We start from the raw sequence: 22,933 nt of genomic DNA, 5'->3' as shown, positions 1-22,933 counted from the left end.
AGTGTTGATAATGGTATAGAAAAAGCTATTATTATAATAATTACATAATCTCTTATAATAATAAATTATAATCTCATACTTGACTCCTTGAAAAGCAGGGCTGACAGACAAATATTTTTATAATACATAATGTTCTCTTCATTGTAATAATAATTTAATAATTATTGTCATATTACTTTTCTTCTAAGAGTTTGTAATTACTATAATGAGCGGATCCTTCCCTTGGACATGTTCAGTTAAGTAGATTTTCAGAGAACATGTCTAAGGTTTAAGAAACAGATCCTAACTTATATAAAAAACACGCGATAGGAACTTTGCAGAAATTCCACATAATTAGAAATGAAAAAAAATTTTTAAAATGTTATTGTTATATTTTTTTGTTATGTTAGGTACTTTTTTTTTATGAAAAAGTAAAAAAAAAAAAGAAAAAAGAAATCATCTGCTCGTGTTTATTTAATACATATTAAACTTACATAAGTTAATTGTGAAAACTACTGATATGTGTTACTGTTATATTTTATTATTTATGTGTGCTTTAGAAATAGTACCCTAATAAAGTTAAATAAATAAATTGACTATCTCTAGTCCCAATCAGGTCTCCCAACATTTTTTTACCTGGATATTCTATCCTGAATTGTTTCTGGCTTCTGATAGAAATCTCAGGATAAAATTCATAACATTCTAATAATATATAAAATAAACATATTTTAAATTATTAATGAACAAAGTAAAATATATATGAAAATAAAAAGAAAATATATATTTGAAGGTATTGATTTTTTTAATGGCAGACATCCCATGCAATACTTAAGTTAGTAATAATATAAAGTAGTAACTACCATATATAGACATGAACTTAATTATTTTGATGAAACGAAACAAATTTGCTTTAAAAAACATGTAAATAAATGTATATACATGAATATCTATAAATTGAACAAAAATAAAGTCGAATCTTGATCTTGAATGTGTTTATTAATTTTGTACAAGAACGTCACAATCGAAAGTGTCAGATAAAAACATTATTTTTCTTTTTTTGTATAAAGGGTCAGCAAAGAGTTCATATAACAATTATTAATTAAACATTCCGCCACCCAAGGACTACTATAGTCCTTCACAATATAATAACATGTAACACAAAGTGAGATGATAGAAATCAAATTACTACATAACTGTTAGAAAAAATTAACAAATTTTAGTTATTCAGTGGCAGAGGGCACAACTTAGCTACAAGTCTTAAAGAAATTGTTAGCTTAACATTAGAATATATTTAGACCATTTGTACTGGACACTAGAGAGTATGATATATTTGCTACAGTTCGTTGTTTAAAACATGATATACATTTATTTACAGTAATTGTAACAAGATCTTTTAAACGAATAATCCAGTACCTCTGTCTGACGTAATTTAAGGTAAGTTGCAAGTCACCATGCAAAGATTTAATATGTGCATCAGAAACAATTAGTTTACATAAATGACATTTATTACTTAAAATAATAGGAGACTTTAGATAGTTCGAAACCTCTGCATTAACTAGTCTGCCCCTACTAATAGTATCTTTTGTTCATCAAGATACGGATTAAGTGTATATAAAACTTACTTCTTTTGTGAATTTGCTTGTTGTGAGTTAAAGTTTCAATCTCATCTTTAAAATAGCTTGTGATCAACGAGTACATACAAGCAAAACAATTTTTATTTCAGAAGCAGTTAAATAACAATTACAATCCCTTCTAATTGAATTAATTTTGTTTTTACAGCATTGAATAAATGGTTTAAATATTTGTTTATGTAGTCAGTAATATCATTATTTTCAGTGATACAAATGTGAACTTTAACTTTTGTTTTAACTTCTAAGTCTGTTTCAGGAATATCTATATCATTATTTACAATATCATCGGGTTGACTTAGAAAATCAGGGCCGTTCTACCATAGTTTTGACTGTCTCAAATCATTCGGATTTAAACCTCGTAAGCTTAAATTTGCTGGATTATTAAAAGTATCAATATAACGACATTGACTACTATTTGCGATAGTTAAAATTTCTGCTGTTCGATTAGCAACAAATGTTGTCCAAGTACCAGGTGTTTTACGTAACCACGTTAAAACTATAGTAGAATCAGTCCAAGTGAACACACAATTATTTTGTATTCTCAAAACAGTTTTAAGGCTGCTCAACATCTTGGCTAGTATAAATAGCACCACAAGTCGTGGCAATGTAACTTGTTTTACTGAAGCTACACGTGTTTTCGCGAAAACTAAATGAACATTAACATCTTTGGCATTCCAAACTCTGATGTAGACAACAGCAACATAAGCAGCACAAGATGCATCGTTGAAGCCATGTAATTCTAATCTAGTAGTAGTATTTGAAATGCTGAGCCATCTTGGAAAGGGTATTGTATGATTTGCATGTGAGAAAATTTATTTAGGTAAGTGAATCATTCAGTTTTTACTTCTAGTGATAGCTCCTCGTCCCAATCTAATGCAGCTAGCCATAATTTCTGCATGAATATTTTAAGAACAATAATAGAAGGTGCTAAACAATCAAGAGGATCAAAGAACTTAGTTATCACAGAAAGAACAGTTCGTTTAGTGACATTGTGAGATATAAATTCTAAACTTAATGTAAGTTCAAAGTTGTCAGTTTGTGAATTCCATGTAATACCTAAAGCTTTAATAGTGTCTTCTACTTTAATAGTGACTGTACTTAAAGAATCTCTTTTGTCGTTCGAAATTTGATTCAATACTAGTTTACTATTAGACGACCATTTGTGCAAAGGAAAGCCACCTCGAGCTAATAACTCAGTTAACCGATTTTGAAGAAATATTGCATTTTCCTCTGTTGACGTACCTGTTAACAAATCGTCCATGTAGAAGTCTTCCTTTACAATTTCAAATTCTTTAGAAAACTCACCACATTCATCTTCAGCAAGTTGGTGCAATGTATGGATGGCTAAAAAAGCACAAGACGTACCATAGGTTACGGTAAGTAATCTGTACTCTTGAACATTGAGAGATTCACGCCATACGATTCTTTGAAAATGTTTATCCTTTTTAGATACAAGTATCTGTCGATGTATCGACTTCTGTATATCTACAACTAAACATATTTTGTGTTGTCTCCATATTGTAATGAAGTATCGAATATCTTGAAGAAGAGGAAGACCGATTAACAATTCATCGTTTATTGATTTTCTATTTGCAGGTTCAGCACTACCATCGAAGACTACGTGCAACTTTGTACTCAAGCTCGATGGCCTAAGGACAGCATGCTGAGGTAAGTAGTATATATTTTTATTATTAGTATTAAGTTCATTTTCAGGAATCATCTCCATATGTTCGTGTGACAGGTATTCATCCATAAAGTTACTATATTGACTTCTAAATTCAGGTTTGTGTAAAAATCTCTCATCCATCTGTTGCAGATCATTAATAGCCAAGGTTTGTGAATCACCAAGACTTGTGGAAAGAAACTCTTTAAATGGCAAGCAATCTATGTATCGACCATCATCGTTACGTGCGTAAGTATCATTATAGTGTTTCTCACATTGTACTTCTGATGTAGACATAGGCTTTTTGTGAGGAACGTGCTCTTCGATCTCCCAAAACTGCCTAAGTAACTGATTCACCTCCAATTTAGTATGAGCTACAGTCACATTGTGTACTTGTGTATCAGTTTGTGAAACGCTTCCAGACAGCAACCAACCCAGGCGAGAGTTAAGAGCAACGAGAGTGTTGTGTTTATGTATTCCATCGAGAATTATGTGAGCATGCACGTCGGCACCCAATAAAACATCTATAGGACTCGGCTTGTGAAAATCAGGATCAGCTAGATCTAATTGCATTGATGAAGGCCAAGTACCTTGTGGAAATTCTCGAGATGGTAGTATTGAAGTCAGTTTTCTAAGTACATAAGCGTTAACTTCAATACGTGAAAGTGATGGGTTTTTACAATGAATTGTGAGTGTTACCATAGAGTTAGTAGTAACTTCTTGTGAGTTGGATATTCCAGTGACTTTACCAATTACAGGTGTGCGATCAAGATTCAACAGTTGTACAGCTGCTTCAGTAACAAAAGAAGCCTGAGAGCCCTGGTCTACAAGTGCCCTGAGAACGTAAGTAGAGCCATTGTTTGCCTTTACTTTAATTTGAGCAGTAGGTAAAATAATTTGTTTATTATTTGTTTCAGGTTTCGTGTTAGCAGTATGACAAGACGTAGAGGGACTCTGTACTGACTCATTTCTCTCAGTTGTAATCTCTGGTTTGTTAAGAGTTGTTAAATGCAGCAAAGTGTGATGACGTCGTCCGCATTTCTTACAGGTTGTGCTTTGCCGACATTGTTTCACAGAATGACCCTTAATCAAACAGTTGAAGCAGATGTTGTTCGTTTTTATAAAATGTTGACGTTCTGATACGGTAAGTGTAGTAAATTTCTTACAATGACAAATGTAATGGTTCTGTGAACAATATGTGCAAGTACTATTTACTTCAGTAACGTAAGTTTTGACAGATGTAAATTTTTGTGGTGTGTATATCTTCTTTGACAATTCTTTAACTTGAGTTGAACTAATCATTTCTAGTATTCTGAATCTATTCTCCAAGAAAGAAGCTAAATCGGCATAAGTAGGAATCTCAGTAGAATTACCAAGAGACTGCTCCCAAAGTTTATGTGATTCGGAGTCTAACTTTCCGACAATGACATATACTAAAATAGCATCCCAGTTAGAAATACATATGTTGAGATTTTTCAACGAGTCAAGACATTGACTAGTAGTGTCTAATAATTCTTTGAGACCTTTAGTTGATTCGCCAGCTAACTTCTTTTGACTTAATAAGCGATTCAGTATGTTGTTGACAATAATCCTCTTGTTGTCGTATCTTTCTTCCAGCTTTTTCCATGCATCGAGATAATTAGCTTCGGTAAGTGTAAAATTCTTTAATAATTCTGCTGCTACCCCAGTTAAACTAGATTTAAGATAATGATGCTTTTCAATTTTAGATAAACTGTTATTGTTATGTATTAATGAAATATATAAATCTCGGTAGCTAATCCAATCATTATAATCACCAGAAAATACTGGAAGGGGTATCGGAGGAAGATGTGGTCTCGAGTGTGAAGATGATGCGATGGTGATGGTGTTATTATCATCAGTTTGAATTGATTTTGTTTCATGTTCATATAACCAATCTTTTATCCAGGTCTTGAGATCTAAGTAAGCCTCTTCAGTAGAGTTATAATTTTCCTCTAGATCGAGATTACATGATTTAAAATTCGACTCTGAATATGTAGTTGTAATATACTCATATTGTTTATTATATGATGACCAGTACTCACATAACATCTCTAAACGTGCATCCAAATATCCTCTTGTAATCTTAGCTCGAACGCACTTCTTCGTGTTAGTTAGTAATTTCACAATTTTATTTGAATTGTCCAACAACATTGTAATACGTGAACTAATATTTTCTGTCATTGTGATATGCAAACAACAAAGTCCGATATATATATGTGAAAAAAGTATTGTACACTGAAGTTGTGAATATTTATGCGTTTAGTACTGCACTATATTTATTTACTAAATTATGCGGCTATCGAAGGACCAAATGAACAAAAATAAAGTCGAATCTTGATCTTGAATGTGTTTATTAATTTTGTACAAGAACGTCACAATCGAAAGTGTCAGATAAAAACATTATTTTTCTTTTTTTGTATAAAGGGTCAGCAAAGAGTTCATATAACAATTATTAATTAAACAATAAATAAACATAACTACTAACCTGTACATTGCAGAAGTCAGTAGTGTCCTTCTGTATTCTTTCGAAATCTTGTATTAAATCTGTATCGGTGACCTTATCAGGCTCCTTGCCTACACTGAATCCAAAGCCCAAACTGTCCATGTTGCATTTATCATTGCCATTGAAATTTTCTATACCAGTTTCATTTATTGACACATTCTGTAAATAAAGTTATAAATATTATTTATTACATTGTTAATTACAATACAAACATCTAAAAGATTCAAGATTCCGCAGTTACCTACCTAACCTACTAAATTCGGGGGGGGAATGGGATTGTTAGCGATAGGGTCCAACAGCCCCAATGCTAGCAATGTTACTAATCAGGTCGACCTCCACGTGGTTCCCCCTGGAAACCATCGTGGTTAATTCTCGTGGAATTCTTCACGATGGGCTAACTGACCTGCTTTCATCCTCATCCATCATCTATCACTGATGCCTCGCCAGCATATACCGATAGCGCAGGCGGGGTCACTATTGCATTATCACCCATTAAAAAAATCTTGATTAAGAAATAAGTTATCAAAAGCAAAAATAACTTATAAAAAGTAGTCCTTCCCGAGATAGTATAGATGGTGAGCACTATAGTGTTCAAAGGATATCATGAAATCCAAACAAGAAAGATAACTGTAAAAGGAAAACCACTGGCTATGTCCAAATAATAAAAATAAATAAATGAACAATTATAGAAATTTTTATCTTAATACTAGCTAACACAGCAAATATTCTTTTACCTCATACTGCCACCTACCGGGTCAATAGATTGGAGCAATAAATGCACATTTACTAAAATTAACATGAAAGAACCTTGTGACATGGTATATTTATATATTCTAAGATTACAAAAAATACTCACATGATGGCCATTAAGTTGATCACAGTTATCCAAGTCTAATAGTTCTGCAGGTCTCACAACTGCTTCAGTCTCAAACTGTGCGACATCCGGCAACTCAATATCATCCATGGGCACCGGCTTGCGTGGAGACTCCGCTAGCAGCACATCTCCACCCGCCACCGAGCCAGGGATAAAGACCGGAGCATCTGGGTTCAGCGGGGAGCTATTCATATCTACTGAGCTGGTTTCCCAAGCGGACTGCAATCATAATAGATGAACTTAAGTTAAAATAATACACTTTTTACCATACAATGATTTTTACATTATAATAAAATTAAATCAGAGTTGTTCATAAGTGTACATTAAATATTATATTGTGAAAGATGACAGAAAGTGAGTTTAAGAAGTTTTTCTGTTTATCTATTTGCATGTTAAGATTACATGTAAAAAGGGCTAGACTGATTATGATGAAATTAATACATCAAACTATAAGCCAAACACAAGACTATAGAAAGTATAAAAATTTGCACACAGTATAAAGTACTTTTATATGTTTCAAATTACTTTATATTGTATTAATAAAATATATGAAATATTCCATAAAAAAAAAACTTTTAGGTTATATTCACCTCCTTAAAATATAGATATAATAATTAGAAAATAAATCTTATATTATTTAGATACATTTAATTTGTGTACAACATCCACTTATTGTTTTCCATGTAGGTACCTACAGCACTAGAAACTGTTGTTTGTTTTTGTGGATTAACTGTCACAAATTACCTCATTATTATAATTACAAAATACTTCAGTAAATCAAACAAAATTACAGCATTTGGATATGGATTATAATAATAAAAACCGCTTAATATAAGTTAATCCAACTGCATTTATCAGAAATTAATAACCTTTGACAATAATAATATATCTACCCAAAAAATTATTATTTTTAGTGACTTATAAATTATATTAACAAAGATGGCATATTCAAAGTAGCTATACCTAATGTTAACATCGTTGTTCAGAATCGGGGCCATTATTTTACATAGTATATAGGAATAACTTTTCTATATTTTGTATTTATAACCCCAAAATGTAAATAGTACCTAATCAGAACGAAATTTTGTATTATATAAAAAAAAAACATTAGAATGTAAAGAAAGTACTTTTAGTTAGATTTAAATACAAACAGGCTTTCTTAAGTAGGTATTAAATATCTAACATTTCCATACACAACACTTGCAACACAATGAATCATACTATTCACAAATGAAGGTCAGCTGAATAATAGTGTTCTGTGTAAGCATTTTTAGAACTGCAAGAACAATCCATATAGTCTGCTACATGATAATCATAACATTGAGACACTTACATTATCTTGGCAGGGTGTTTCTGAGCGCGGCGGCTCGTCCGGTTCTTCGCTAGGATTCTGCTCCTCGCGATCACCTTCGCCTTTGTAGTAGTTCCACTCGTCTTCTGACTCTTCGCCGCTCTCAGCTACATTATCCACCAGTGCGCCGTCGACGTGGCCCTCCTCCACTGTACACCACAAATATTTACACTACAATTATAGCACGAAACAATGTAACTGAACACCTGGCTGTTACGCAGCTTTACCCCTCGCAATCCAATGTATCAACAGGTGACACACCCTTGTACGACAACTCACTGGTTCGATTAACGAACAAAATACATTGATACCCTATTATTCATCAAAGTAATATAAATTTAAACAATGTCTAGTGAGAAATTAGTGACGTTATTTACCGGTCGCAAATTCAAACTCGCGGGACATTTGCGGACGCCATTTCGAGAACGGCCTATGAAGACACGCCCGAAATGAAATTAAGGGAGAAACCAGAAGTGGAGTTTCACGGCATTGTCAGTGGATATTGCGGGAATCACGTCAACGAAGGGATGAGCTTTCGGGCGAACCGATCTATTTCCAGAACACCACTCCGCATGAATCAACACAGAAATAACCTTTCACAAACTATGAGGAATGTGAAATTAATCAACAACATTCGCTAAAACTCACATACCGTAAACGGTAATTTCACTGCACAGATTACTATCTTCACCACTGGCGTAATATTCGAGCCGTAAAAATGTAGACAAAAGGCCGGGTTACAATAGCAGAGCGATTGAATAGAGCAGCACAGATCCGACGAGCGTTCAATGAGCGACTGCGAGTGGGACGGGTCGGGACGGGAGGTGAGGGCGCGAACCAACTGCGAGGCGGGGAGACACGGCGCGAACTCACATAGGGATACCATAAACTTTCCAAATAATCCTTATTGATATATTTTTTTTTGTATACTACTTTCGTAAAGACTGAAATCGGTTTTTATCTGTGAAACGAATAAACAAATGACTTATTAATTGAATTAATTTCTATCTATTATATATAAAATTGTTTAAGACTTTCATATTTAGACAAACAGCGAGTAAAATAATAATAAAAAAAACAAACTAAATAACTGTATATAATATTGTTGATAAGATTTCCTATATTTATGGGTATTGTAAATATATTATATTATGGCAACACCATTCGCAGCTGGTCCGGAGCAGTCACCACCCCACACACAAGTCAAATCTCACACACACGCCACTCCAGAGATACCTACCGATTGGTACATATCTGATGATCTGATCATCATATGCAATAATCTGCATACAATCCTAGTTAATTATTGTACCAGTTACCACCTAGATAGCTGTCGCGCGCCATGTGTATGAGTGAATGTAACAATCAATAATGCGTGACGTGATTATACTGCACAATTCTTGCTTTTTCTTTTGCTCTCATTGAAATGTAGTACACTTTAATGCCAATACGCGTGTACCGTTTAGAATAAAATCTCATATCAATCAAGATTATTATATCTCTTGCATATTAACTTCCTACTAACGATTAAGGGTAGGTAATGTATACCTACCTATACCATCATTTAAATTACAAGTCCAAATGACAAATTTCGGGGGAAAGGGATTGTTAGTAATGGAGACTGAGAATCCCATTGCTAGCAATATACCCAACCAGGTCGACCTCGCGATTCCCCCTGGAAACTATCATGGTTAATTCCTGATGAATTCATCATGATGGACTAATTGGCCTGTTTTCATTCTCATCTATCACCCTTCACTGGTGCTACGCCAGCGTATCCCGTTAGCGCAGGCGGGGCTACCACACCATTTTCACCCACCAAAAAAAAAAAACAAATTTATCCTGAACTAATTTATACGTTTTTTTTTTTTTTTTTTTATTAAAAAGAGTAACTCGCAGTATATACATACATAACCCATGGCTACTAATTTTGTTACAATATTTGCTTTGTGTAAAATAATATTTGAATAGACAACTCCATATTTATGACAATATTTCAAGATGAAAAACCGATCGATCGTGCAATAAATTTTTAAAATTAAAATTAATTATTATGAGTAAATAGTAAACTGAATGTTTATACGTAAGTACAAGACTTTTTTGTCTTCTTTAAATTCGGTCAAATACAACGATATATACCTACTGGCGCAATCGCTGATCAATACCATTAGTTTTAAATACTGATAATATTAAACTATTAAGTTAATTACTTATGATAACTTTTTAATATCTATAAATATTTACTTCTTCAAATTGACGTCTAATTATTGTAGACTTCCAATTTTACTTTAAAATAAAACTTAACTACTTAGTAGAATATTGCTCTACAAAAAGTAGCTACTTCAGTGGTGACAAAATTATTATGAAATCAATACGAAAATAACCTCTATCGATTTAAAAATGATTATCAAAACCAGTTCTGGATTCAAATATAGAAACCTGCAATAATATCAGACAACATTGACAATAGGTTTCCCTACTCGAGAAGAGCTCGACATCGCTTAAAAAGGCAATCCAAGTGAAGACAGAATCAGGATTATTTTCTATTTTAATCACGGATTAATGTCTATTTATAGCTACGTTTACAAACAGAGTAGAGTATTCTCATCTGTTCTGTATAGATAAAAGTAATGTTTCAATAATATTCTTTCGATATTCGATAATGTATATGTTCACCAGAGATATAGTTTACCACTGACCTGCGTGTGCGGGCGGTGTCGGCGGTGCCGGCTCGTGGTTCCTGTCGGCGTCGATGTCGTCCACGTCGACCGCCGTCTCCGGGCCGAGGTCCTCGCTGTCACTGTCCGAGTTGTCGTTGTCCACGCTCTCGGCGGCGCTCGACTCCAACTGCCTCTTGCACGCCTCCGCCTCCATGGCGAACGGAGGCGGGTTCGCCAGTGCGTTGTCCAGCCTGCACATATTTTCATTTATGTAATAACATTCTAACATTGATAGACAACGTACAGCCTAGACAATTATATACTAGAAGCATGCTATCAAACTTCAAGAACTGGATCTTCGGAAAGCAATTTCAGTCGAGACAAAGCGACCTAGATATTCTACTGTCACTCTTTTCAAACAACATATTATTTTGTTCATACACTATCTTTAGCTATCGTTCCTCACTGGCACCCCGCAAATATAAATCGATAGCTTCGGTGAGATTACCATGTATTTTCATCACACAATAATAAGATTTGTGTTCTACAAAATAAAACCGAATTCAATTGAGCCAAAATCAGTAATTTTTATTACAAAATTAAACTACCGTACCGGTTTTGATAAAATTTCTAAGGGACCAATCTGTAAAACTATCCTTTTTGATAAAATTTTTTCCAAATCAGTTTATAACTAACGGAATTATGAGGGTACCAAACATGAATACAACTGATTTGAGAATCTCCTTCTTTTTAAAATCGCTTGGAAAAAATATATAAACAAACTATTAAAAAAAAATTAAATTATGAATAACATAATTAGTATTCGATTCCCGATCGACCCTAGGAATTTGCGTTATGCCACAAATATTTGTGGACTCTGTTCTTAATAACATGCTGTATCCCGAATTGATGTGATTATGTGACACTTATTATCATTATTATGGCATGAATAAGCCTTTCCTTATCGTCTAATGTATAGGATATGACAGCCGCCAAGGTCGAGTGTAATAGGCTGAACAAGGCAATTTAGTATTCACGGCGATTTTGTTGATTACAATATAGAGAGAACCGGTTGTAGATTCTTCTCTCAAACTAGAGTGGAACCCAAATTATGAGTCATAAGCAAAGGCTGTCTACTCGTACCATTTGTACATAACAAATGTGTTTTGTAATACCTATTAATTTAAATCGTAGAACAGAAATACTATTATACGATTTCGTTTCAGCGTACTAAAGTTATTTATGGTTATTAAGTATATTATTATATTACATTACACTAAGATCGATACCAAAGTCATTAACAATTGTCCATTGTCAAACATAGGCCACTCTTATAGAACTCCACATTATGTATATATAATAAATAGGATATTATAATAAACAAATTTATGATTCTCAGATTCAGACATGGCTTACTTCGTTGGAAGTAACTCAGCACCTATTCGAATATCGACCAACCTAAAAATATTTGCATACTTGCTGGTATATTTTATACGAGTTTTTTTTTTATACAACTTAGAATGGCAAACAAGCTGACGGCCCACCTCATGGAAAGTGGTAACCGTCGCCTATAGACATGAACAGTACCATGGATATAACAGAGTATACTATTACGCCCATGATACCCCCATGCGTTGCCATTCCTGAGGACTCAGATGTTATACCTCTGTACCCTGTAAATTCACGCCATATCCCACCCTTCAAACCGAAACACTTTACAGTAGAAACACGAATGGGGCAGAGGTACCCCAGCAATCGACTTTTTTAAAAAGTCTCCCTCTGGTAAAAGTCAGTATGTAACAAACTAATTATATAGTCATAGTTAACATTCAATAGACAAAATTTTAATTTATATTTAGAATGTTGATTTTTTAAAAAGTACAAATAACATTTCCATACTGATTTCAACGAATACCATCGATAGGTTTGACATAACCAACTATGTTCGGTTGTAATTGCGGTATTCTAAGCTCTTTTTCCACTTATTCATATCACTATACGAATATGTGTAAAAACATCAACTGTAATTTCATGAGATGATGACGATGTGCCACGGTATACCATAATGTAATGCAATATATTCCTGCTTAACTTGCAGATAACCTGTCTAAGGAGACAGAGAGGTGATATGTGTGATGAATCACCACCCAAGATATTACGTATTAACCCATAAGATGAGTCATTTAGATTCATCACCCGGCCTTATATCCAACCGCCATTTATGTAACCTTCTTAATAATAATAAGACTTGAGCCTAACTTTACCTTTTCCCAACCCATTGCGGATCGTACGGTCTATCTTATTATTTATGCTAATGAGCATAGAAACAAAATACTATCGTATACTCTGTATCATTTTTATAACACTTTAAACTATTTATTTAATAGAAATTGTCGTCTAAGTTGTCCTCACGTAATGAATTCTATCAAGACCATGGTTCTGTTTACATCAAAGAAGAAAATTACCCCTTTCCATTAGTACTCCACTATTTTCATTGCTCTTACTGAGGAGTAAGACGTCGTTTATTATTTATACCGCTGAGATAGAAAAACAAGCACACAGCCCACCTGATGGTAAGCGATCATGTCTCATTAGATAAATAAATTGTTCATTGATACGTAGCTAATAATTGCACTACTGTATCTACCGCAACGCAGACGTACAAATAGAGCAGCTTAGAACTGAGGTGTTCAAGCTGATGACTTTGTACAATAGATTAAAATAAAATTTTCTAATAAATAATATAACTCAAATTTCTAAGAATTTTACAGTTTTATTACTGCTGAGTAAGTAAAATATATGTTTGTGTGTGTATAAATTGCAACGATATATCCATCCACCACACCACAATCGCCGAATAAACACAACGATCACGTAATACCGATAAAACACTCATGTTTTACAATCAGTCATAAATATTATTTATATACATTTACAAATTTACGCAATTTAATTCCTATTAAAGTATTAATGTTTACCTGTTTTGACAATACATTGCTGGAAGACATTTTCCTGATGATTTAAATGTACGATATTGACTACTGAACGCAACAAAATACAATATAGTTTACACAGCAGACAATAAAGAACTTATAGAGGTTTTTGAAACAAACTCCAAACTATACCCAATTTCTAATTCCATTACAAGATTACAAAACATAAAAGATATATTACATCTCTATACATCGAATATTAAATTAACCAAATTTTGAATGATTATAATAATTACTGATGAACGAACAAAACTCAGTCAGCGAAAGACTTTTCAAAAGAATCTATCTACTCTATGGCCACAGTGAATACCATGTTCTAATTAATTCTCACGACCTCGAAGTGTTCTCGCCTTGTATTATTACATCAGTATAAAAACATTGATCGTCTTGTTATAATCTTCGCTGATGTTATTAATTTTGTTGTTACAGAACATTCAGTGTTAGATGTATTATATTAACATAGTAATTAAGCTATAACCTGTTTACCACTATATAAGTGGAAAACATCCATTTCAATAAACATAAGAAAATTAAAAAAAAAAAGAGAATAATTGACCAGATCATAAGACAGTTTTAATTAATTATTTCAGCCGGTAACTGTCCACTGCTGAACATAAGCCTTCCCCATAAAGGGAGTTTTGACAGTAGTTGCCACGCTTGGCAGGCGAGTTGGCAACCGCAGTCAGGCTTTGACAGATGTTTTAAGAGAGACGCTGCTGCCCATCTCTCCATTATAAGCTCTCTTAGTCGTCTCTTACGACACTCACGGAAAAGGAAGGGGTGGCATATAATGGCTTTCTCGTTTTTGTTACAATTTGAAAAAAATATTTTCATTAAGTTCTATGGAAATAGACTGTAGGACCCAGTGAATAGGTATATTTATATATTATTTATTTAAACTTTAATGCACAGTAAAATTCTATGTACATTTGGCAGACTTAACACCAGACGGTGTTCTCTACTAGTGAACCATTCGGCAAACCGAGAAATAAGAAGACAATGCATAATTGAATAAAGGAAAAAAAAGCAATACTTGATATGTTCATATATTATAGACAATTTCTTACTATTATATATTATTACTACAATTTATTTATTATTATATATATAATAAATATAATATTATAAATAGAATTTATTTATTATATTATAACTACAATTTCTGTGCTATCATTATATATTTATATGACACATATACTACTAATTTACTAATTTATATTATATATTTATTTATATAATTTATTAATTTACTAATAAGGAATCACCTAAGTATTCGGTAGTATAGGGAATATTACAAGCATTAGTTTAGAAACAAAAGTAGTTTCGTAGGTTCGAAGATAAATATACTCACCCAAGCTCCATGGGCGGGCAGTTGTCGGCGGCGATGTCACGCGGGTCCTTCAGGAACACCACGATTATTGAAATATTATCGGCGGAACCCTGCCGCTTAGCCTGCACGATCAGACGCCGCGTAACCGCCTTCAAGTCATCTACGTAACAAACAAATACCAACTGTTTAATAGAAATGAAAACATCGTTTCACATCGTCGCCTATAATTATTTCCAGCAGATAGCCCAAGACACCCAACAATTTCTCAACGCTATTATTATTATCCTTAAAATATCAGTGTGTCATCTAGCACAAAGGTGGAGTGTTGCGAAGTCTATTATGTGTGCAATTTGTTGCAGCACAATGGTGAACAGTGTCGACGGATATGGAGTAACGATGTTTGTGTTTCGATTTGCTACAACGACAGGCTGTATGCGAGGATGTCCTTGTAGTGTCTCAGACTCATCGGTAACCATTTGAATGAGTCAGCACTCAGCGCACCGCTATTGTGCTCCGTATACCGTATACGTAACTTGAGTATAATAAAAATAACTTCATGTACGTGTTGCTAAATAAATATGCAATTTAAGTGACCTTCAGACAACCTAAATTCGCTATACTTTCCCTCGACGACATTTATGGATTAATTTATAGGGGTTAAATTTACACGAGACTAATTGTAGCCGCTGACATACTAAGGGGAGCGCCAAACGTGTTACAATTCCAACCAACAGCTAATCGAAAATATTTGACTGTCGCGTGAATATATCACCTTATTTGACACGATGAATTAACCCATAAATAAGGTGGTTAGCGCTTTCGTTTCGTGTCAGGTTGGCACGCCTTGTTTGGGTGTGACTATACTCAATTATATTACGGGTTAGTCTAGGTAATGTCTGAAAAAGTACTGATGTTATGGGCATGTGTATATCAATATTATGACAGCAGCGCCTACCTCGTCCGACAGAGTAACGAGCCGGCGCCCGGCACTCTGATCTATAGCGTACACGCCTTGACTTTACTCGCTATTTCGGGGCGCAGTCGGACGGCGCGTCGCGTGTCGCCGCCCTTGCTTTTTACCCTGTTTGGTCTGGCTCACAGCCAATAGAGCACCGTATGCTCTTATTCGATGATCTCAATTTTTATTTTATTTTATTTATGATTGTAACAAGAATAGTAAAGATAGCTTTAAACGAAACTAATATTTTCAAGTTAATGCTAGCCGAAAGTAGTACTATATTAGTACTGTAGTTAAAATTAACTTAAATCTCCTTTTCAGACTTAGTTTACTAAAATTAATAACCTTTTGTCAGGAAAAACGAATAAATAAATTTGTGTCCATTTAGAAATTTGATTTTTTATATAGGCATATTACTTTTACAGTTAACACAAAGTAAACGTTAACGATACATAATGATCATTTAATAATGATCATTATGTATCGTTAACGTTTACGTTTGACGATGACATGATCAAGAAGTGCGATTTTTTACGAATTAATTATTTTATTAATTACGAACTATTAGTGAATTAAAATATATACTTTTTTATAGTACGTACGTTGAAGCAAACGTGGATATTTTAACTCTTAGCTGCAAGATAACTATCTTCTTCTTCCAACCCTTAAACCCAGCACAATTTGGGGTCAAGTCTTTATGTAGAACAAGAGAACTAACTGTATTGGGTAAAATTTTTAGAGTCCAAATCAGCAAATACATAAATGTAACTGATATTTCCTCAGAAAACTTTTCGTATTTCGATTATATTGACTTAACCACCGTAAACTTGATTATTAACATATTTATTTTTATATTACAAATTATCCATACTAAGTTCAATAAAATAAAATTGGATAAAAACTTCATTGATAACACACACACACTTAAAATATTTAGAAAGCGCTACACATTATTTCGAGAATAAATAAGAGAGAAACGGATTATCGTGTCGCAGATCTTAACGATCAACGTTAATTAGACATAGTTGTTGAGAACTCCACCGAGATTTTCAAATATAGTTTACAACATGTATTACAACATTTAAAATTAAGCGAACGACTGGTAGTTGTTATGGTTATTACTTATTATAATTAGTTAAATATATGTTAATTACATTAAGTCCCGTTTATACCTCTTATTTTCACGTTGTTATAAATATGAATTCAATTACTGTGTTAATAATATAATCTTAAACATTTACTAAAAAAAAACTAAAACCTCTTACAGACCTTGTTTATCTATAGAAGGGGTGTGCCACTGTCTTTTAAATTAAGAATTAAGTGCAAAAAAGACAAAACACTTCAATAACTAAAATAGGTTTATGAGAAATTTGACGTTTTTATGAATAAAGCGCTTACTAATATTTTAAATGTGAAATTGTCGATTTTAAACGTAGTAACGTTTACTAAGTCAATGATTTCAAACTTAGAATTATTAGCATAACAACTAAAGTTACGAGCACAATCAGAAAAAATAAAAAGTTCCAATCTTCTACCTAAATTTTTAAAATTTTGTGAATAATAAGCTAGAACAACATGAAATATATAAAAATTGAACCAGACTGACATGAAACGTGATAGAATAAATTATTTTACTAATGGATACACAGTAAAATACAATTGCCGTTTTATGATTCTTTGGAGACTGGATATGATCATGATCAGACTCATTGTAATTTCACATGATTGCAGCGCAACATCTCATCTTGGCCAAGCGGCCGCGTGCGACCATTCAGCGGGCAGCGCGGCGGCGGCCGTCGGGTGATCATCGCTACGATTATTGCCGCCGGCTAACGGTGCGCATGGAATGCGCCGTCGGCCATTGTTCCCGGCTGCCCGCTGCAAAAACGGATCACGGTCTGTCCGCGCATACTAAACCTCGATGGCCCCGATGCACCTGCTGTCTTTGATAACAACAAACGTAGCCCTGTCGTGAGTTCATACCTTAGATACCTAGTTAGGTGGTGAAACAGTTACCCATAAAGACAAACAACATTGCCTGACTCATAACTGCTGATTGTAATGAAATTAATTTCTAAATTGGATATTCCATATATTATATCAAACATCTTTAAGTGTCTACAGGTTGTGGCTTATTACTTAAAATAAAATCCTCGCATATTAAAAAAACGGTGCCTGAGTGATGTAAGTATACATCACTCATGCACCGTATTTTTTTGCACTCTTACAAATAGAAGTAGATGTATATCTTACACATCAGGAGCTTTTTCTGTAAGTACTGGGTAATATCGCTTTAAATTTGGCAAGTGTAAGAATACACACTGTGGAAAAATGAGAGAACACTCCGAACGTTTTAGATTAGATTTACTGTTAGTCAGTTGCATAATAAATATGCAACTAAAGGTTTAAACTAAAGTTTAGTATGAAACTAGGTACCTATGTTCTTGGTATCTATGTCCATTATACAGTAGACACGAGATTACAGTGGGAAATGGAATCAGAGAGCAGACTACATAATACAGCGACGGATCAAGTGCAATTTCCCGGGCCGCACGTCCGCTCTAAATCGCTCAGAGATCAACACCATTCGTTCAAATTACAATAATTGCATGTTCGCCTGCCTTTCGTAGGCTTTAATAAAAATAACTAGATAAACATAACAGATATAAGTGCTTTCAAATATTCAGTGCGAACAATTTGATAATAATTACGCTAACTAAAATTTAAATGTAATGTATCGAATGAATTAGTTACAGCAAATAATTTGGTTTGGAATAAAAGCTGATAAATAAAATTGATACCGTTTTGAGTTACCTAATGTTTATTAGTTACATACAAAATTTTCTATTTTTGCTAATTAAAAAGAAGTAGAGAGCACATTTATGTCCAAAATTATAAAATTTTCAAACTAATGCCAGTAATTAATGTTCAATTTGCTATAATTTAACTTTAAATTTCATGAATCAAGTATTATATATTTTTAGATATAATATGTTAGGCTCCAATATTAACAACAATGAAACATTTAAAATGTTTTCTGAAGTTCCTAATGGTATTTCCAATTGTTATAAATAACAAAATGTGAAGAAAAATAGAATAGTAAGTGTACAAGGAATCATGCGAATCATAGACTTATTAAAATTTGCATACATTGTATTACAAGAATAAAATCGTAAAATTTTGGTTGTGCAGTCACAAATAACATTATCTAAATTATAATATCTATACTATTATTACATTTGGAAGGCTTACGTCTGCTAGTTTCTGAAATGTAGCCCCCCTCTTTACTTCCACTGTGCAAACGGTTTATGGTTGCTTTCACACAAAAGAGAATAATATTAAATTTCAGTTTCCAGTACGTACATCTAGCTTGTTTGATACTTTACAAAATTTTAATACTTATACTCGAATTATTTATTTATTTATTTATTTTAATGCATTATATAAAATACATACTATATAAATACATAATATAAAATTGTTACAAAGTTCTTATGAAGAGATACATGAACGCTGTTTGAGTACAGCAAAATTTAATCGATAGATAGCTAATATAGATGCAATAATGTTAATTTAGATTATATTTAATTACATTTACAAATATCGTTTTTACACAAAGTTGTCATTAGGTTTATGCAAACTGTAATTAAACTTGCGAAACTGTGCCTATCATAATCTGTGCACATATTATTACAAATCTAAATTACATTTACTGAATATATATTACTTAATAATCTCAGTAAACGATTAAGTAAAATAACTCAATTAATAAATGGCAATTAACTAATGTTGTATCTATTTGATATCCAATACATTCCTGCCCTTGTCCTATGTACTATATAACATATTTTTCTCTTCCATGCTTTTCTTAGGTCATCTCAATATTCACGATGGTCAAAAAGACACGCCCATAAAGGTTGTATTTATGGGGACTAGCTGCCTCATTATCAACAATATATCATGTCTGGGCAACCTCAGCGAGGTCCCCTCTGCAAACCATAGTGATCAATTCCTAGCAAATTTGTCGTGATGGGCCAACTTCATCTATCAACATTCACTTGTACCATGGCAAAAATATCAATAGCGCAGAAAAGGATACCTTTTATCTAATGAATACAAACAATGACCATGTAATTTTTACACAGTCCCGTTCATTTCATTTCAGGTTTCTCTCTTCATATATTTAAATTTATAATTTAAAACTTTACAACCTCTTCATCTCTGCACAGCATATTTTCATACCCACATTAACGTGTAATATGTATTATGCTACTCGCATGATCCATCGTATGTAAATCAAATATGAAATTACATTAGGGCGTATAATGGAACGTTAGGTGCGTACACTGTGAAAGCGGGAACTTTACCAGAGGGAGACTTTGTACAAAAGTCGTTTACTTGGGTACCTCTGTCCCATTCGTGTTTCTACCGTGAAGCAATTGTGTTTGCATGGCTATGTTTCGGTTTGAAGGGTGGGATATGGCGTGAATTTACAGGGTACACAGGAATAACACCTGAGTCCTCAGGAATGGCAACACATGGGGGGTATCATGGGCGAAACAGTACACTCTGTTATGTCCCTGGTACTGCTCCTGTCTATAGGCGACTGTTACCAATTTTTAATCAGGTGGGCCGTCAGCTTGTTTGCCATTCTAAGTTGTATAAAAAAAAACCCGTATCGAACACAATGCTGAGAATGAAGTCTAAAGATCCAAATTTTCCAACGTTTTAAGTGCATTTCCATTTTATTACAATAAACAACTATCGCTCATCAATATTATTCTGCTGTCATTGTTTAAATCAACACTTGACTATCATAGTGTTAATTATATGAACGCAAATTAGTCTCTCGAGCATAAAGTGGCAAGGGGAGACAGATATTTACAGACGCATTACCGTAAGAAAACAAACTTAAAGGGACTACTTAAAGCAGGCTCTCGGTTCAACTTCCACACATCTCTGACATCAGCAAAGTCGGCGAGTCGAGACAACAAACAACGAAATTGATATAGTCCTAAAAGCTCTTGGTAAACAAATAAATGTAATATATAAAAATACAAAATTTGATAAATAATTTACAAAAAGCATAGCAATTTAAACATTCTATTAAACTTATTCCATAGAAAGATTTAAATTTCACAAACTCATTGTAGCGAAAACATTAAGGCCGTCTGAGCCTTGCTTAAGCAGGATTATCCGGCGCTATGAGAGATTCTATAATGTTAATACTTTTTATTACATAGGCATATTATGTGGCGTTTAAACTATACCTTTAACGAATAGGTATTTTATATATAAACTTCTCTAATTATTAGTGTGCACAGCGAAGCGTAATAAAATTGAGTGGGAACTTTCGTGCACGCTCAACGTTCATCAGTAGGCCGGTAATTGGTTTGCGAACGGGCGAACATCGCTTGGAAGAGTTATACGATGCTGTGCGCCAGGGAATCCTTCTAATTAACGCTCTTAGCAACTACCACCTATAGGTGCAGCACTTAATTGGAAGGTCCATTTGACTCGTCGTGTAGCATCCCATTGATTCCAGTTGCAAACTGCGCTTTTTTTCAGTTTTACGATATCTTTTAGCAAATAAGTTAAAATAACTTTATAGGATTCAGAACAATCTTTACTAATATAATCGACATGAAAATAAAATTTGTTTATTGTAATCTCTTGGCGCTTTAAGAACTCAGTTGTAATGGAATTGGCATACGTATAGTATTTCCAAATGAAGAAGATCATGGACTACTTTTTATTCTGATCACGCAGTCATAAGCACAAGCATTCAATATATATAACAAAATTAGAAAAGCTAAGAAACGAAGATTCACTTAGTTTGGTCTAAAGTCACCTTAACAAGTGCAATGTACATGAAACATGAGGAACGACCTAGTTATAAAATTTACAGTTCCGGGATGTGAAACAATATATGCATGCACGTTGCATGTTTCTATCATGATGTAACGAACAAGCGACCTGTAAAATCTACATTAACTAAAGGGTCATTATGGCAAAATAGTGTAGTATTTATAAATAAACTAAACTCTTACAGGTTTATGGTGTAGTAAACACTTCAAGAAATCCTCGATACCGGTCGTGCATACAATATATCAACAAGTGCCCACGAGTATGTATTGATCGAGCGCACTTCATGTCGGACCCTGGTATGCGTTTTGAATAATTATTCAGTTCAATTTGATGTTTAGCACAATCGAGCTGTTCCTATGCTACAAATCACGCCCTCGCTTCATATTTATTTATATGCAAAATTCTATATCTCACGCAACAAGTGGCACTTGGCGACCTTATATTATCTAAAACTGCGATAGATAATAATAAAGTAAAATAAGTAAGCAATTTTTTTCCATTATACACACCGGCCTAATGATTTAGAATATAAATAAGAAAGATTTTCCTACATTAGACACTATTTTATTCCGCATAAAACGTGCATTAGGAATGTAGACGTACATAGGAGCTGGTAACACATTATTATTTAATCATTTATTAAATACTATACTGGTTTACATGACAAAATAAACTGGGTTTATTTTTCCATTTAAATTATATGTAACTAAATAAAAAGTAATTGTTGACCTTACAGCACCGAAAAACATAAATAAGGACATCTTTAGCAACCTAAGTATCAAACTTAAATTGTTGTTAAATTGTTATTAAAGATCCAGTGGAAAACGTAATAAATATCTATTATGTATCTTGAAATAAGTATGTACAGTGATTCAATTTTGCATCTACACAATAACTAAATACAATATCAGCGCATGTGAAAATTGCTCCGTGATGTGTTTTGAGGAAAGTAAATACAGTAATAAAGTTTGAACAAGTTTTATCTGATACGACTGCTGATATTGATCTATGAGTACTTGTAGTTATTCCAAGTGTTTTTGTTACATACTTGAAACACACTAGTACCTATGTAGAAAAGCACGTATTCAAATAATTATAAAAG

The 22,933-nt window shown here is 33.4% G+C and overlaps 1 protein-coding gene across 1 annotated transcript in view; it reads right to left on the bottom strand.

Annotated features, from left to right (window-relative positions):
• The window catches only part of LOC113517356 (titin-like), a 103,739-nt gene that overhangs the window by 5,176 nt on the left and 75,630 nt on the right, over positions 1–22,933 (bottom strand). The window contains exons 8-12 of the mRNA XM_052901566.1: positions 15,027–15,165; positions 10,722–10,933; positions 8,005–8,171; positions 6,654–6,890; positions 5,780–5,956 (exon numbers count right to left, since the gene is read on the bottom strand). Of these exons, the coding sequence (XP_052757526.1) occupies positions 5,780–5,956; positions 6,654–6,890; positions 8,005–8,171; positions 10,722–10,933; positions 15,027–15,165 (932 nt within the window). The remainder of the gene's footprint in view (positions 1–5,779; positions 5,957–6,653; positions 6,891–8,004; positions 8,172–10,721; positions 10,934–15,026; positions 15,166–22,933) is intronic.

This window comes from Galleria mellonella, unplaced genomic scaffold (genome assembly GCF_026898425.1).
Source record: "Galleria mellonella isolate WM207_F2 unplaced genomic scaffold, CSIRO_AGI_GalMel_v1 utg78, whole genome shotgun sequence".
NCBI lineage: Eukaryota > Metazoa > Arthropoda > Insecta > Lepidoptera > Pyralidae > Galleria > Galleria mellonella.
The sequence above is the reverse complement of the archived record's forward strand: the minus strand, read 5'-3'. Positions and strand labels throughout refer to the sequence as shown.